Below are 18,716 nucleotides of genomic sequence, written 5' to 3' on the forward strand. Positions count from 1 at the left end.
GCTACGAAAGCTACATGTTTATGGTCAAATTTGCCAGGGTAAAAAAGACTATATAGAACACATTTTTGCCCCAAAACAATGTGTTTAGGTCACGATTTAGAGATGGGGCTGTACTTAACCCAATGTAGGCAAAGGTAAACTGACAACCAATGTCCTTGATATCACAATTAAAATATCGCTGTACTAGTTAGTGGGACATTTCAGGGAATACTTGCCAAGGGTAATATTTCGTTTGCAATTCTTGTTAAGGGTGGGGTTTCAAAATACATGCATGGAAAATATTGGTTTAGGGTGGGGTTTCAAAATACATGTATGGAAAATACTTGTTTAGGGTGCTTTTTGAGACCCCATGGTCATGCTTGGTAGGCACTCGTCCATGAAAGTGCCCCCCCCCCCCCCCGGAGTATACCAAATTATAATTTCCATGAGTTATATGTTTTTATAACTGTTTTTACTCAGAATCATATTTCTTTTTGTAATCTATTTTCTTTAATTTCGTATTTATATCGCTCTGATTGCTAACTCTTGTATTTTTTTAATGAAGATTGTCAGCGACTTTAATCTGATCACAAACATGAAAAAATCTAATTGAGTTTAATGACTTATTTTATTAATTTAGGCTAACAACAATATTTGCATTGTACAGTCCGACCTCTCTTATCTGGACACGTTGGGACCAGCACCAATCATGTCAATCCGGATTTATCTGGATCTGAGAGACCCAATATTAAGTACACACAGCTGCTCTGCTGGCTGCCTCTCCAGGCCAACGGCTGTAGCTACTAGTCTTGAGGACTCCGTGAGCATATTTCTTATGATTTTGATATTGTCATTTACTCACGGAGTCTTGACAAGGCAGGCTATCTGAGTGTGGAGAAGATCCTAGTCCAGAAGGGAATTCCCTTCATATTTAACATTAGAACTAGTGGTCCATTTATAGACCAAAAATTTATTTAATTGCATACCCTTATACTCCTAATGTGTGTAAATGGATCATAGTTCCCCCCCCCCCAAAAAAAAAAAAAATTAAGAGTTTTCTTACCAGACCGATGTCATGTATCCATATTGTAAACACTGCTTACAATAGCCTGACCCTTGAACCTGCTTTGATATGACGTACATGTACGTAGCAGCATCAGGAAGTGCCGTTTTGAAGAAAATTCATAGATTAAAAATGTTTGTTATTTAATAATAAAATGTGAATATTGATTGTAAATAATTTTATTATAAGAATAATTATTTACAATCAATATGTACATTTTATTATTTAATAAAAAACATTTTCTTGAAGTGGAAGCGTCATGGTGTAGCGGTTCTGACTCTCAACTTGTAATCAGAGGGTTGTGTGTTTGAATCCCAACCATGGCCTAGCGTCCTTTGGCAAGGCGTTAATCCACACTTTGCAACTCTCCACCCAGGTGTTAAATGGGTACCTGGTAGGATGTGAAAGCCTATATGTAGTATGCCTAGCAATTGAGTCTTGGAACTCTTGTTGGAATGCTCCCCAGGGAGTGGAGAAGGTGCATACATTGTATGCGGCCATGCAAGGATCCAATGACCAGGGTAATATGTCTGTAAAGCGCTTAGAGACGTCGTTCCGATGTATTAAGCGCTATATAAATGCGGAATATTATTATTATTCTTCAAAAACGTCACTTCCTAATGCCGCTACGTAAGTGTACGTCATATCAAAGCAGGTTCAAGGGTCAGGCTATTGTATAGCAGTGTTTACAATATGGATACATGACATCGGTCTGGTAAGAAAACTCTTAATTTTTCTTCTTTTTTTTTTGGGGGGGGGAACTATGATCCATTTACACACATTAGGAGTATAAGGGTATGCAATTAAATAAATTTTTGGTCTATAAATGGACCACTAGTTCTAATGTTAAATATGAAGGGAATTCCCTTCTGGACTAGGATCTTCTCCACACTCAGATAGCCTGCCTTGTCAAGACTCCGTGAGTAAATGACAATATCAAAATCATAAGAAATATGCTCACAGAGTCCTCAAGACTAGGTAGCTACAATATTGTAGTGGGCGTACAGACAGTATTTACTGCATTGTCAGTGCAAATTATAGGCAGTGTTTTTACGGAAATGAAATCGATCGATGGCCAAAACTCTTGGATATTTTACCTGCTGTAAGTGCTAAAATGACTGAGGTATAAATCGACCATACCTCGAACAAAAGAGAATGACTCGATGAAATCAAGTCTTACAATTAGATCATCGCGGTGGGTATCGCAGCTTCGCAATGTCAGCCATTGTTACACTGACTTTAGGCTCAAACATGATAGATGGCACTGTCCGTATTGAGGCCTAACGTTAGCTGGCGAGACATGTGTAGTTTTTCCCATGAAGCAAAAAGAGAAACTTGATGAAATGTTTGCTCTGCATCCTGATTTACTGGAAATTATCATGCCTAAGTTCTATTGGTGAGACATTTTCATGAAAAATAATTTTGTTGTAGGTTGACAATTTTGGGAAATATATGTAATCAAAGTGAGTTTACGTATAGGATTGAATTTAGATTGAAATCTCATTTCCTTACGTACTAGATTGAATAAAAAAAACCAAAAAAAATCTCGGCAAGTGTGAGTCCAGATAATAGAGATCTGGATAAGGGGAGGCCGGATAACAGAGATCGGACTGTATTTGTTCATGAATTCATATCAAATGTGAACTTACATTGGATCTAACTTCTCTCCAGATATTGTTAATCTCAATCTTGTAAGGCATCTGAAAATATAAACACAATAACATTAACACAATAAAAGATGATAAAACATTAACATGACCAAAGACACTACAAACACATGTGGCAATATACAAGATAATATGAATGCATAAAACATGAAATAAATGCATACAAACTTCATCATTTTATCATTCTTCTGATAATTTTATTATTAACATAATAAACCCTTGCATTGGGACGTTACCCAGTGTGTAAATAACATTGCTACATCTTCTCAGCATTAGACACCTTGATTAGCTGCAGGGTTGGCACGTTTTAAACGGTGTGTTTTGAAACACCCGGGTTTTTTTTACAAAAAAAACCTGTTTTAAAACACCGCATAGATTTGCGTGTTGTAAATTTGCATGGAAGTGATTTTAGATGTTTTTTTTCATACTTTTATTTCTGAAGTTGTGTACAATTTTCTTCTAATACAAACTCTTTCTCAACACCACTCCATTTCTCCTCTTTCTCTTTTCCCTTTATTCTCCCCTACTCCACTGCTTTGTCATGTTCCTTTCTTCCCAGTTCAATTGTGCACATCAATCCATTTTAAGAATATTCTTATGTCAACATTTGAAAGTTGTGCTCCCTTTTAGGAAAGAAACACTATTTAAAATAAGCTCAAATACAGTACTTGAATGAAATGGAAGTGTTGCCCAAGCATAATAATATTTCACAAAAAGGCTTAGACTGTAATAACTGACATCATACTCTTGAGGTACACACAAAAGCAGGTCAAACTTTGCACTTTGTAAAGATGAAGAAAAGTACTTTAAACAGTATAAGATAATCAGCTAGCAAACCTTAACAATCTCAGGGGACCTCAATGCCCACCTCACAATTTTCTATGATAAATCTAAACTCCTCAAAAAAAGTTTGGAAATCTGACTTTAATCGATAATCCCTCTTCAGTTTTAGTAAATATCAATAAGTAATTAATCTCAATGAATAGATCATTTAATCCTCTTTAAAATGATACCCTACATATGATTATCATTCATATGGATGTGCAGTGCCTTGAAATGTGAGGCAAGGTCAAAATTCAAAAGTTGCAAAATGATACAATATTGAAAGTCACTGTTCTTTTTTCTGTGGTGATTAGTGAGTTTCTCAGCGGTTTCTTTTTAATTGTTTTCATGCACCTAAACACCCACATTAACATGGAATCAAACACACCTCTACACAAGTAAACACATAACAAACAAACAAACATGCATGGGTATTTCAAAGCATGACTCAAACCATGTCATCTCACAGGACCATCAGTACATAAACCACAGCAAAACATCAAAAATGAAGCAGGGACTTGATTTGAATGGATTTTCATCTGCATTGACACAGACAAAAGAATCATGTTCTGTATTGACCTATCATGACTATTTCTGCTCCTTTTGCAGCTTTTCAATTCAGACCTCATCCAACTCTTTTGAGTCCTGCTCTTTTCATGATGGCATGATCATAACAAGTAGGGTATAACTTTAAAGAAAATTCAATGATCTTTTGAATGATATAAAAAATGCATTGTGTAAAATTGGGAGTTGGGAGGAATAAATGGGCAAACTCAGATTTCCAAACTTTTTTTGAGAGGTTTATAAACATGGGAGGGCCAAGCCATATCGTTATGGGATGCAACATGAGTATGCGATTATGATATTATTCAACAAGTGCATGTCAGGCCCTGACTTGCTCAAACACATGATTCTGTATAAAGCCAATTGTAAATTCTCGCCAAAATCTGTATCATTATTTGTACTTTTTATATGCCAGCCCTAGATGGGACGTATTATGGTATCACGCTTGGTGTCCGTCCATCTGTTTGTCCGTCCGTTAACTTTTTCTTGTAAACATAATAACTTCAGTTTGACTCAACTTAGGCTCACATAACTTGGTGTGTATGATACTAGCATGGATACCAGGAAGCCTAATGACTTTGAGGTCAAAAGGTCAAGATCACAGTGACATGTTTTCATCTTACCCGTCTGAAGTCCTTGTTGATAACTTAATAGTTGAACTTAACCTAGACTCATAATTTGGTGTGTATGATACCAGCATAGATCCTGGCAATTCTATTGATTTTCAGGTCAGAAGGGCAAAGGTGAAGTCATCACCTTCCACTTTTCTTGCTTGACCAATACCTCCATTTTCCGTGTTACATGTGGGCGTATTATGTTTTCTACTTAGTGATACTCCTGTTGTTGATTAAAATTATTGCTAATAATTTCCATTTAAAACAATATTAAAAAAGAAGTAAAAAAACTTTTTATACTGATTTTTTTCCTATATGCATTCGATCTGAATTCCTCAATTGAAAAATTAAGAAAAAGGTAACAAAAATTGGCATAAGTGACTAAAATGAAATAAAGCATTTCTTATTTCAAATAGGACATACCTGTAACATGTAAGGATCTGTTGTATATCAGAAGAACACTTAACGAGGCTCTCCAGAGCAGATATGGCAACCTTGCGATTACTCCACTAGGGACAAAATAAATAGATTTAACCAAAATTACCTAATATTCTCTACGTTGTAGAGGAATCAAGCTGTAGAATGATTAAAAAAAATGTTAAACAAAGTAAACTCTAAATAAGTTTGAAAAACTATTGAAAGTTAAATTTTCTCTCAGTATAAAAACTCCTGCCAATAGCGCACTGTAGGTCTCTATGATTTATAATTATTACTTCTAGTTTGCTTGTTTTACTTCTAGTTTGCTATATTAGCCCATGTTTTTTTTTCTCTATTTTGAATTGTATTTCAATGTTATTTGTTGTTCACTCTTTAAGTATCTTTTATATTTATTTGTATTTAATTGTATCATGGTGGTGCTCCACCCACAAGTTTTTTAAATGAAAACTTTCAGGGGCTCCCAATCCCATGTTTTTATCTGATTTGTATATACCTGTATTTTAATGATTGATTGAAATAAATTTTGAATTGAATTGAAATAGCACAAGACTTCATCTTCAAATCATTCACAATAAACTGTAAATTTGTCTCATTCATGCGGTCATGTTCAATATGACGAAGAACTGGAAATCAACTCACTAAATTGCAAAGTTTTGTCAATATCGACTGCCTTCTTTGAGAGAATGACGATCCCGAAGAAGGAGATGCCCTGTTTGAGATTGTGCACATTCTGTCTGCACCAAACAGCCTGCGAAATACGGCTTGGAGTCTTTTTAATTGCCCACGCATGTGACAATTTGAAGCCTCTTTTGTTGGATATTCTGTTCCATCATTCAGAGGCCAATTGATAACTGGCGAAACGTTGCAACAGCGAGTTGATTAATTTCTTAATTGAAACAAGACTGGATAAATAAGAATGAACTCTTCATGCTTTGACTTGTTAACCCTGTGTATTGCATTATTTTAGAAGAGAACCCTTCCACGTGGTATAATACTCTGTTATTCAGAAAGCTACAACTTTTATCTGAACATTTAGAAAGGAAATGTTGTGAACTTGTAGTGTTTGTTTTGGGCTTTCTTTTCATGTATCAATAATACATGCTCATCAATCTACTCTTTTCTGGCTGCAGTGGGCACAAGCAATATCTATGCAAGTGATGATAATTTTGATTTGCAAACTGGCGTCTGTGAGGAAGTTGGTGCATCCAATGTCAGCATCATTTAAAATAAAACGGCAAATACTCATCCCCACGTCATTAATAAAGGTCTCTAAAACAATTTTGTTCATGACATTATTTACATTTATATGGAGAGTTTCAGTTGTTGGGAAGACAAAAATCCATGCTTAGATTTTTGCTGTTGACATCCTATCAAATACTAGATTCTGAACTGTAAGATGCCATTTATATTTTGGAATGTAAATTTTCAGAGGACTCGGCTCTTCATAAAATTATAGTTACATGTAATCCCCCCCCCTACTTTTTCTTACAAATACAAAAATATCTAGTCTCATCATGGACAAGGAGGGGATAGTAATTAAATTCATACCTCAAATGCTAGTTGTGCTGCCAAAGAGATGAGACTGTGGATTTCCTCTATGTTCTCCTCATTACAAGAGCCAGCCTCCACCGATGCAACAGATCCCAACTTTTGCAGAGCTGCTACAGCTATTGAACAGGCAAAACAAAGCATGCTATTTTAAAATAGTGGGATTTTATGAGTAACTCACCAACATCTAACATGTAATTTGATATGTTCTGAATAACTCCCAGTTTAATTTGTAGACTCTTGCCTCAAAACTCTTTTCAATAACAGCCTACTTGTACCTTTTTATTGAGTGGCAATATTCATCAAGTGGATGATATGCTGCCTTTTGGTTTTCAGGTCGCTTTCTTCCTTTATCTTTGCTCGTTGCATGTCACCTTTCAGCCTCTCGTCTGTTACCTACGCAGCTAGAGTTGATGCTCTGCTTTGATCTTTGAAGCCAGCTTATTAGTCAGGGGCCTTAGCAAAATTTTGGGGACAGGATTTACAAAAGCGCCATTTTTTGCATGTGGGTACCTGGTATCAAAAGCATTAATTCTAATAGATAGGGTGCCCCCAAATCGGTAAAGGGCACCCTATTTTTTTTTTTAACCCTATTTTTAAATGCTAATTTATGCAAATTTTATGCAAAAAACTCATAATTCGCCATTTCTCACTAAAAATAATTTTTGAATGCCCAATTTTTGTGTATTTGGGTCTTCTTTTGCTAAATATTCAACTGCAGGTCGATTTTTAAAACATTGGTGAATATCAATCAATTCTTAAGGTTAATTTATGCAAATTTTATGCAAATGATATGTAAAAACACATATTTTATCATATGTCGACATATAGAATTGTCAAAATCACATTTTTTTCCATATGTGTCACCGGTATCAAAAGCATTAATTCTTGATAGGATGCCTCGATATCAATGACTGGAATCATATTTCATAGTGCTAATTTATGCAAAATTATGCAAAATCACACTATTCACCGTAAATTACTGTATGTGTATAGTACAGACTTGAACATTTCTAAAGAAGCCTATTTCTTTTTTTTGGGGGGGGGGTATTTTGGATTTATTTTGATGGGGCATCAAATCTAGATTGATTCTATACAGTTCCAGAATAAGAATCAATTTTCAATGTTAATTAATGCAAATTTATGCAAAATTTATGCAAATATGTGTAAAATTCATCAACTATCATATTTTGAGGTTTTGAACCGAGGGACGAGCACAACACCATGCATATGAGACACTGTAACACAATTCATTCATTATGGTGACTTTCCATGCAACCAGAGGAGGGTATCATGTTTAAAATGCAAATTTATGCAAATTATAAATCTTGTGCATACCCCTTTCACAAAAAAAAAACCCCGAAATCATATGGAAAAGATAAACAGTATTTCATCTTTCTTTACAAAGCAAATCAAGAGGTCAGATTTCTTTCCCAAGTAGAGTTTTCCCCTGTCAGAAAGAGGAGGGTATATGGATGATTCTCATGTCAGAAAAAGCTGTCCAAGTCTTCCCTCTGACAACAATGTACATTTTTTTTTAGAACAGGGACACATCAGATTTGAGATAAAGAGACCTGATCCTTTTTCTTTTTCTGTCGTCGCTTGATGGTGACCTGAATAATTTCAGTGATATTTCTTTATTGGCTAATGAATTGATCTCTATCTCTAAAACTAAGTAACACCAAAAACAAATTCTCCCAATCAATTTTAGACCGAATCAGAGTCAATTCGGTCTGGAATAGTTCCCGAATCAGAGCTACTGACTTCCTTAAAATAATTGTCCAAATGCCTCCCCAAATTTAATTCAACCGAATTCCATCCGAATACATCCCGAATGTGGCTGGAATAAAATGTGTCATGGCTACATTCGGGAGAATTTTGGAGGATATTCGGCTGGTTTTAAACATTTCAAGACAAGCTGAATCCCTCCACGAATGTTCCCGATGTTGAGGGAGAACAGAATAGTCCCGGATCCTTCCGAATCGATTCCGGGAGCTCCCCGAATCCGAGATGAATAAGTATTGAATCCAGGCCATTTTGAGCAGAATTGATCCGAATTTGGTTTTGGTGTAACCCTTTGCTTAAAGCTAGGGTTAGAACGGAACCGAATCAGTTGCGAATCCATCCATATACACGTATTTTGGTGGTTTCAGAAATATTCTGTTTTGCCTTCGTAAATGCGAGAAAATTCGGGAACGTTCGTTAAGAAATTCAGCTCATTTTGAAATGTTCAAAACCAGCCGAATACCCTCCAGAATATTCCCGAATGTGACCAAAACAAATTTCATTCGGGCCACATTTGAGATGTATTCGGGTGACATTCGGTTGGATTCGGGGAGGCATTTGGAGTCTGGACAGATTCGGACGATTTGTTTTATTTCTGGACATAACTGTCCCGAACCACTGTCTTCCACTATTCGTGTTGGCATTCTGCTTTTTGGGGGATGGCCAAAATTGATTTGGTCAATTCCTGGCGATTCTACGCTGAATCGCGACATATTCAGGACCCATTCTTCTCTATTTGGGGGAACTTCTCTCATCCATGTGAATCAGGCAGAATCAGTCCGAATTTATTCGGGAGAATTAGATTTTGGTGTAAACCTAGCTTAAACCAGGACTGACGTAATGTATTCTTGCGACTGTACTTTGGTTATCATCTGAATGTTTGCAGAGACTGTTTACCACAGTTGCATCCTATTCTGGTTTGTCATCTAGAAATGGATTGCCTACTTAAAACATGGGTTAAACCGGAACCAAATCAGCAAATCAATCCGAATACACATAAGGATGGACTTTGGAGCACTTTGTTCTCCCCGAATGCAGGAAAGTTCAGGAGGGATTAGGAGATATTCTTGGAGGAATTCGGCTCGTTATGAAAATGGTCAAAACCAGCCGAATACCTCCAAAATACTCCCGAATGTGGCTACGACAAATTCCATTCGGGCCACATCGGGATGTATTCCGATGGAATTCGATTGGATTTTGGGAGGCATTTGGGGGTACTCTGGGAAGATTAAGACCTATTCGTATCAGTCGTAGAGTAAAGGTCCGACTCTTGCCTCCCCATATCGTACGAATCATTAATCGAATACAAAGAAGAAAATAGACGAGACGAATTGACCAGAAATTAGAAAAAATGGCATCCGAATAGCTGCCGAATCGGTAAGCCCATTTCGAAAGAATCTGGCGCATTTTCGGGAAATTCGGTGGCGTACTTGGCGAATTCGGGCAGAGTCGTTCGATTAGGGTCGTTATTCACATCGTCATTTGGCAATAATCAGAGGATTCGGGCTACTGATTCGACTCGATTCTGGCTGCTCTGACTCGATTCTTGCCTGCTCTGGCTCGATTTTTGCTACTGTTTGGGTTGGCATTCGGCTATATGCTTTATGTAATATTTGTTTAATGATTAGTATACAGCTTCATACATATATTATTTTTAATTTACATAATATAACACACTTTTGCATGAAAATAGGATTTACAATAGCATGTTTCGCTGGTAAAATTGAAACTTTTGAGCTAATAAAGGTACTTCAAAAGTTTGGCCCCTTTTCCACTGTTTATACCCATTGGAATGGGACTAATTTATACATATAAAATAATTGCTAATTTACATAAATTAGCATATTTTGTATGAAAACGGGATTTTCAATAGCACGTTTGATAAGAAAAAATAAAGCTTTCGATCTGATAGAGATTTCTTTAAGTTTGGTTTCCTTTTATTCCTTTTTACTAATTTTTACTATTCATGCATAAATCGACTTCCAATTTACATAAATTAACATATTTTAGCATGAAGACACAATTTTCAATATCATGTTTGATAAGGAAATTTAAAGCTATTGACCTAAAAGAGACTTTCTTAAATTTTGGTATCTCTTTGTTTACTTTTATTAATCAAATCCTATTGGCATTATGGCTTCATGCATAAATTACTGCTAATTAACATAAATTAGCATATTTTTGCATGAAGATGCAATTTTTAACACCATGTTCTGTGGAAAAATTAAAGCTATTGACCTGATAGACATTTTCCTAAAGTTTGGTTTCTTTTTATTAACTTATTAATTAATTCCTATTGGCATATGGCTATCATGCATAAATTACTGCTAATTTACATAAATTAGCATATTTTTGCATGAAGATGCAATTTTCAGCACCATGTTTTGTGGGAAAAATTAAAGCTATTGACCTGATAGACATTTTCCTAAAGTTTGGTTTCTTTTTATTAACTTTTATTAATTAATTCCTATTGGCATATGGCTTTCATGCATAAATTACTGCTAATTTACATAAATTAGCATATTTTTGCATGAAGATGCAATTTTCAGCACCATGTTCTGTGGGAAAAAATAAAGCTATTGACCTAATAGTAACATAGGGAAAGTTTGGTGCTTTTGTAAACTCTGTCCCCAAAACTTCAAATTTCGGGCCTAAGGCCCCTGACTATATCTTTCACTCTTCAGTTGCTCCAGCACACAAGTGGATTATGCTGTCCCCCAGTCTTCGTGCATACAGGTCCGATATTCAACAACTTCAATTAATTCATTTCACCACCAACTTTCAACATTCTTCTTTAAACCTCTTATTCATGGTATTCAGAATGATAGCAGAATTACTTGCTTACCACCATTGTTATCTTCCTTGTATATAGCAACTTTAAACCAAAGGAAGTAGGTGTACAGGTTGGTAGGGTCATTTCTTTCAGCTTCTCTCATAGCTTCTTCAGCCTACCAAAAAGATTAAGTCAAATATCAATACTTACATCTTTCCACTGTTTATCTTTAGTAAGATTTTCTACCTACAGTCCCTTATAATAGAAATGTTATTAACAAACAATGGCTACCAGTGGCTATCATGTGATCATACCAACTCAATTCTAAACAAGTGGAGCGCCTCTGGCAGTCTTGCCTGCATTAAACGCTTGAATATAGCAGCTGTGCTGACTTTGAAAACTACTATAAAATAATCATTAACAGACAACACCATTCATATAATCATTAACTACTACGTTCATTGACCCTAAATGACATTTGAGCTTGATCAAGTAACCTACGACTTGTGCAAGACAAAAATGATACTGCATTACCCCTATGTCCAAATTTCATTAACTTCAGGTATCTCTATAAACTTCCAAAGTTATGATGGCATTTTAACAATTACCTACAACATGGCCAAAGTTCATTGACCTTAGATGACCTTCAACCTTGATCATGTGAATTCAAACTCAAACAGGATGTTTAGTAATTAAATGCTTCATTACACTTAATGTATGTGTAATTTTCATGAACTAGGTCTACATACTTTGTAAGTTATGATGGCCTTTCTAAAACATAGGTTAAGATTTTGATATACTGCTTTGGTCTAAGTTCCTAAATGACCTTTGATCTTGGTCATGTGACCTGCCATCAAGGCAGGATGTTCAATAATACTTGATACTACGTTTGAGATACATTAACTACGTCCATATACTTTCTAAGTTATGATGTCATGTCAAAAACTTAACCTTAGGTTAAGATTTGACTTTGATGATGCCGTTGGAAAAGCGGCGCCTATAGTAGCAGTCGAGACAAAAACTGCCTTAATTTAAAATAAAGTGCTTTCTCTGATAAAAAAGATGAGCAATTGGATATAACATGATCACTAAATGTATTTTGAGATATTATTCATACATGCTTTGTTGAAAAGAAAAATTCATTGAAAACCATTAAAAATCCAAAATATAAACTCAAATAATTTGATATATATTAAACAATATATCGGAGAGCATTAATAACAGAACCCATTATGTTATGTTTAGAAGTATTTTCATCCAGTTCTTATAAATATGGTTCCATTATATCAAGAATATCTTGGGTAAACTTCCATTTCAACATCCAAGACACTGTTAGGTGAATGAAACAGGAAACCTCATACACTCAAATAACTTGATGTTGATGCTTCATTCGCATCGGAACTTCTGAGATACCTTTTGATATTGTCGCAGGTTGATGTAAGAAGATGCTCTGTTGCGCTGCAGTTTAGCGATGTTTGGTTTTTCCATCTCTGCATTCTCTGTTAATAGACTCAAGGAGAAGTTGTACCATAAGATAGCTTCTGAGAAATCGCTATTCTATGTGGAAACAATGAAATGAGAAAGGACTGTCAGACTGATTACATACATGTATTACTCCTCACACAAAACTACAAAACATTTGTAAAAATATTTTCTGAGAGGTTCTTGATGTATTTTTCCTTAAACAAGGCAAAAGCGATTTTGTGTCTCACCCACTTATGAAAATAACCAGAAATATCGTGATTTGCAAGGGCAAGCAACAGAATTGTATCCAAACTTCATTGTGAAATGACTGGGGTGGAATAACACTCATAAAAGCCTTGCATGGTAAACTTTAATGTTGACCTTAAAATGACCTTTGACCTTACCATGTGACCTCCGACTGCAGCGTGACATGCAGGTCACCTACATGTAAGTCCATCTACTATCCAAGTTTGGTTGAAAAGTGACCTACGGTTGCGGAGTTAGGTGTCATAAGAGAGTCTTGCATGTAAACTTTAACGTTGACCTGAAAATGACCTTTGACCTTACCATGTGACCTTCGACTGAAGCATAACATGCAGGTCCTCCAAGTCCATCTACCATCCAAGTTTGGCTGAAAAGCAACTTACAGTTGTGGAGTTATGTGTCATTAGGTTCGTGACGGACGGACGAAAGACGATGGATGGATGACATTTGGATCCCTAACTCTCGTCTTCACCTCTGGTGGGCGAGACAAAAAGGAAACATTTGTGCTCCATACTTAATACAATACATGTTAAGATACAAGAGCCAAGGTCAAAGCTCACAGATAATGATATTTTTCCAGTAACCATGTACCCAGGCATGTTTAAAGTCTATGAATGCCCCAAACATACAGTGTATGTATTCTTACCCATATCTTTAATAGTAAGATGTGAAAATACTTGCTGAAGAAGTGAAAGAATAAAGGAAAATATGAAAATCTTAGGAAGATATGAATATAATTTAGTAAGATACAAAAATATTTAATTACAAGGTATGAGCATATAGAGAGAAATATTAAAATAACTAATGATGTTGTAAACATATAGGAAATTATGAATATATCTTCCAAAAATGTCAAAATACTTAAAGGGGTGGTCTGGGCTGGAAATATTTATATCTAAATAAATTTACTGAGCCAAATGCCAAAAGTTTCATCAAAATCATATAACAAATAACAACGTTATGTAATTCTAAAGTTTTTCAATATTTTGTAAAAACAGTTATAACTTATATGCACATTGTCATGAATATTCATTAGGTGGGCTGATGATGTCACATTTCCCCTTTCCCTAATCTTTATATGTTATTACATGAAATCATAAATGTTTCATTTTTCAAAACATGTGCAAATGATGTGTCTCCATTACGATGAAATAAGTTGCGACAGTAAATAACAAATGCACTCAATCAGTTGTCCATCCAATTGTTTTAGTTCTTGGTAGAAAATTTTTAAATAAACCTAATTTCAAAATACAAAAGAACAAGTGGAGATATGACATCATCTGCCAACCTAATTAATATTCATAAATACATGCCCAGAACTGTTTCACCGGTATAATGCAATCTTTGAAATTCAATAACTTCGCTATTTGTTATCCGATTTTTATCAAATTTTCAGCATTTTGCTTTGTGAATTTTACTCTTTTTATTGAGATATAAATACTTCCAGCCTGGACCATCCCTTTAATGATGATGTGAACACATAGAGGAGAATATAAAAATACTTAATGATGTTGTGAACAAATACTGTATATCTTAGGGTAAGATGCCAAAATACTTAATGGCAATGTGAACATATAGATTAAAATACGAAAATAGTTGATGTTTATATTGTAGGAGAATATGAATTTATCTTTGTAAGATGTGAAAATACTTAATGATGATATGAACAGATGGAAGAAAATATTACGTTAGAATACTTAATAATGTTGTGTACATAATCATATAAAGAAAGATGTGAACATAAAGAAAACATGAAAATCCTTAATGATCTTAGAAAGATATGAATATATCTTCATAAGATATGAATATATCTTCATAAGGTGTGAAAATACTTTTAATGACAATGTGAACATATAGAAATGGGAAAATACTTAATGATGTACATGTGAGAATATAGAGGAAATTGTGAAACTAGCACATAACAATAACAATATTGCATTTATACAGTGCGTATAAAAAAGTTTACACTTAGAAACTAGCACATCAATGATGTGGAGCTCATCCGGCATCTTGCAACACAATTTAACACAATTTTAATTTCAGCCCAGTTGACACTGTAGTGAATTATATTGGTGACATAAATTGAAGATATAGAATTGAAATTTATGAAGAAATGACATAGAAGCATTTTTTGTGATCTATGAATAAATTTCATATGAATTAAGTATTATTATCTAGTCAAAGTTTCTTAACTCTGTGTAGAACCTTGGTGAACCTAATGTAGCTCTCAGATGGAACAAAAATAACCAAAATCAATCAACAAATAAGTAAGCAATTTTTGTGAGTTTTGAAAATATATGAATAAATAGCAGATTCAATGAGTTTCAAAATTCTATGTTTAAATTTTGTATCACCACCTCGAGCTATCGTATAAAGCAAACAAAACTGAAATTGATCAACAAATAAAGAAGAAAAAACATTTTTTTTGATTTATGAATGTTTCCATAAATTAGAATAATTTTCCAGACAATTTCAAAATTTTGTGTACAAGATTGGTGAACCTCATGCAGCTCTACCAGATGGAAGAAAAACAATCAAAATCTGTCAACAAATAAAGAAGATGAATTTTCTGTGATTTATGAATACATTTTGCATAAATTAGCACAAATAAATTTCTACTGAAAATTTTCAAAATTCTGTGTAGTTTAGTGGGCCTCATGAAGTTCTACTGGATGGAAAAAAATATCAAAATCTGTCAACAAATAAAGAAGAAGAGGCATTATCTGTGATTTCTGAATAAATTTCGCATAAATTAGCATAAGTAATTTTCTACTGACAATTTCAAAAATCTGTGTAGAAGTTTGGTAAACCTCATAAAGTTCTACAAGATGGAAGAAGAAAAAATCGGTCAACAATTAAAGAAGAAAAAGCATTTTATGTGAAATTTTAAAAATATGAATAACTTAATTTCAAATAAATTAGCATAAAAATTATTCTAGTCAAAATTTCAAAATTCTGTGTGGAAGCTTGGTGAACCTCATGAAGTTCTACCAGATGGAAGCAAAAAGAATCAAAATCGGTAAACAAATAAAGAAGTAGTAGCATTTTTTTGTGAATTTTGAAAAATGCACATATATTAGCATAAAAATTATTCTAATCAAAATTTCAAAATTCTGTGTACAAGATTGGTGAACCTCATGAAGCTCTACCAGATGGAAGAAAAAAAAATCAAAATGGGTCAACAAATAAAGAAGAAGCATTTTATGTGAATTTTTAAAAATATGCATAAATTTCGCATAAATTAGCATAAAAATTGTTCTGGTCACAATTTCAAAATTCTGTGTAGAAGTTTGGTGTACCTCATGAAGCTCTACCAGATGGAAGCAAAAAAATCAAAATCGGTCAACAAATAAAGAAGTAGCAATTTTTGTGAATTTTGAAAAATGTGCATAAATTAGCAAATTTAATGAATTTCAAAATTCTGTGTAGAAGTTTTGAATGCCCCAGCTAGTGCTATCATATAAAGCAAACAGAATTGAAATCGGACTTGAAATGGCAAAGTAGTAGCATTTTGAAATTGTGGACGGACGACGGACGCCACAGCATAAAGCTCATCTTGCCCTTTGGGCCGGATGAGCTAAATATCCTGTAAAAATATACATTTGTAATATCCTGAAGATTTTTCCACATTTAAACATTGGTGCAGACCCAATTAAGCAAATGACGATATAACTGTAAAAAAATATTTCCGCTTGAGTGAGCACCACTTACTTTTGAAAAGATAGTGAAAAATGATTTGCGCAGAACTTTGAAATAATTATGCGAATAAAAGACCTTAATCATGAAGAACACATGGAATTTAAGCTAGTAAAATTGATTTGAAGATATCTTTTACCTTTTTAATAATAATAATTAGACTTATATCGCGCCAAATCCACTCTGTAGAGTGCTTAACCACTTGACTGCGTGCCACGTATATATACGTGCTTTCAATCTCGCCGCTCTGTGCGTGCCACGTATATATACGTGCTTAGACCATTGCTCTTTCAGAACAATAGCACTGCCAATTGCGTTGCCTCCTTATGCCTGTAGCACTATGATAATGATATACAGGGTTTGAACTATAGCTGGCGCTCTTTCATTTTTCCCCCCCGTAATTTGACCGATTTGCAACTGAAGAAAGAAAGTTTTTTGCGGGTTACTTTCTTCAAGAAAAAGTCAAGATGGCGGCCCCCAGACATTCACTTCGGCGTTCAGACAGCACTGTTTCAGGGAATAATTTGGATGATACTTTTGACGACAAGAGTGAAAGTGATGTCAGTGATAATTCAATGGATATTTCAGAAGATGAGGGAGATGATTTGATGGATTTTGGGAGTGATTTTGACGGTGAAAGTGAAAATGACGGTAACAACAGTGATACTGTGGTCCCACTCATAGAGTCCAAGCAGACATACACCTTCACCCGCTCATCGTCATAGAAAACGGAGACGTAGTTGTTTTCCTCCTCCTGCCAGAGACGATGGTGATGGAGATAATTTGACAGATAGTGATGATGAGGATGAACACAATCAAACACCACGTCCCAAGCATCCAAGAATGCGCAGAGCACATGTAAAACTTTCGAGACTAAATTGTTATGATAGAACTAAAAAAAAACATACAAAATGTGAAAATGCTGTAATACCCAAAAAGTGCTGTAGCATAGAGGCTATCACTGTGTAATAAGCCCAGTAGCAGTCAAGTGGTTAAGGCGCTTTTTAGGAAATTATAAAAGAAATTAAGAAGAATTGAACAGAAATGTTTTGAGGTAATTTTAGAAAGTTTCAGAAGTTAAGCACTGTTTGATGTTATGAGGGAGGCTATTCAATAGCTTCGAGGATGAGTAAATAAATGATCTTTCACCCCAGGTTTTGGAAACTTTGGGGGTAACAAGAGAATTGGAAAGGGAGGCAGGTAAGGATCTTGAAGGGGTATAACTTTTGATCAGTGAAATTAGGTTCTGGGGAGATGAGCCATGAACACAATGGAAAGTCAACAACAAAATCTTGAACATAATACGCTGTTTTACAGGGAGCCAATGTAAGGATCTTAAAATAGGAGTAATGTGAGTGCGCCTGGTGGATAGAGAAACAATGCGAGCGGCAGCATTTTGAAGTTTCTGAACTTTGACTAACTGATTCTGGGGTAGATTAAACAAAAGGGAGTTTCCAAAATCGAGACGGGACAAAATTAAAGCGTAAACCAATTTTTCTGTGGCCGGTCGAGACAAGTATTTCCTAATAAAACCAATATTTCGCAATTGGTAGCGAACTGATCTACAAATAAAAGAAATGTGATTCGACATTGTCATGTGAGAATCAAAAACTATACCGAGATTGCGACAAGAACTTGACAAATTTACAGTGAGGCCAGAAAATGAGATGGAGTCGATGTGGATTTTACTAAGCTGTACTTTGGAGCCAAAAAGAAGAAATTCACATTTGGCTAGATTCAACTTAAGAGAGTGAGAAGTCAGCCAATTGTGAACATCAACCATGCAACATTCAAGACGATGGATGGAACTTTCTGCAGCTAGTTGATCCGAATTAAAAGAAATCATGAGTTGGATGTCGTCTGCATAAATATGGTATTTTATGTTATGTTTCAACAGAACTTGTCGCAATCCAGATGAATAAATCGAAAAGAGAGTTGGCCCACCCACAGAACCCTGTGGTACTCCACAAGAGAGAGGCAAAACATCAGATTTACAACCGTTAATACAAACAATCTGAGAGTGGAATGAGAGATAAGAC

The 18,716-nt window shown here is 34.9% G+C and overlaps 1 protein-coding gene across 3 annotated transcripts in view; it reads right to left on the reverse strand.

The window, feature by feature from the left end:
* The window catches only part of LOC121414317 (testis-expressed protein 11-like), a 200,653-nt gene that overhangs the window by 97,596 nt on the left and 84,341 nt on the right, over positions 1–18,716 (reverse strand). For all 3 annotated transcript variants that reach the window (XR_005969834.1, XM_041607455.1, XM_041607454.1), the window contains 5 exons: positions 12,667–12,810; positions 11,326–11,428; positions 6,696–6,814; positions 5,133–5,218; positions 2,692–2,742 (listed from right to left, as the gene is read on the reverse strand). Coding sequence is in view for 2 of the 3 variants with exons in the window: in XM_041607455.1 (XP_041463389.1) it covers positions 2,692–2,742; positions 5,133–5,218; positions 6,696–6,814; positions 11,326–11,428; positions 12,667–12,810 (503 nt within the window). In the remaining variant the exon portion in view is untranslated. The remainder of the gene's footprint in view (positions 1–2,691; positions 2,743–5,132; positions 5,219–6,695; positions 6,815–11,325; positions 11,429–12,666; positions 12,811–18,716) is intronic.

The sequence above is a fragment of the Lytechinus variegatus genome, chromosome 4, assembly GCF_018143015.1.
Source record: "Lytechinus variegatus isolate NC3 chromosome 4, Lvar_3.0, whole genome shotgun sequence".
NCBI classification, from domain to species: domain Eukaryota; kingdom Metazoa; phylum Echinodermata; class Echinoidea; order Temnopleuroida; family Toxopneustidae; genus Lytechinus; species Lytechinus variegatus.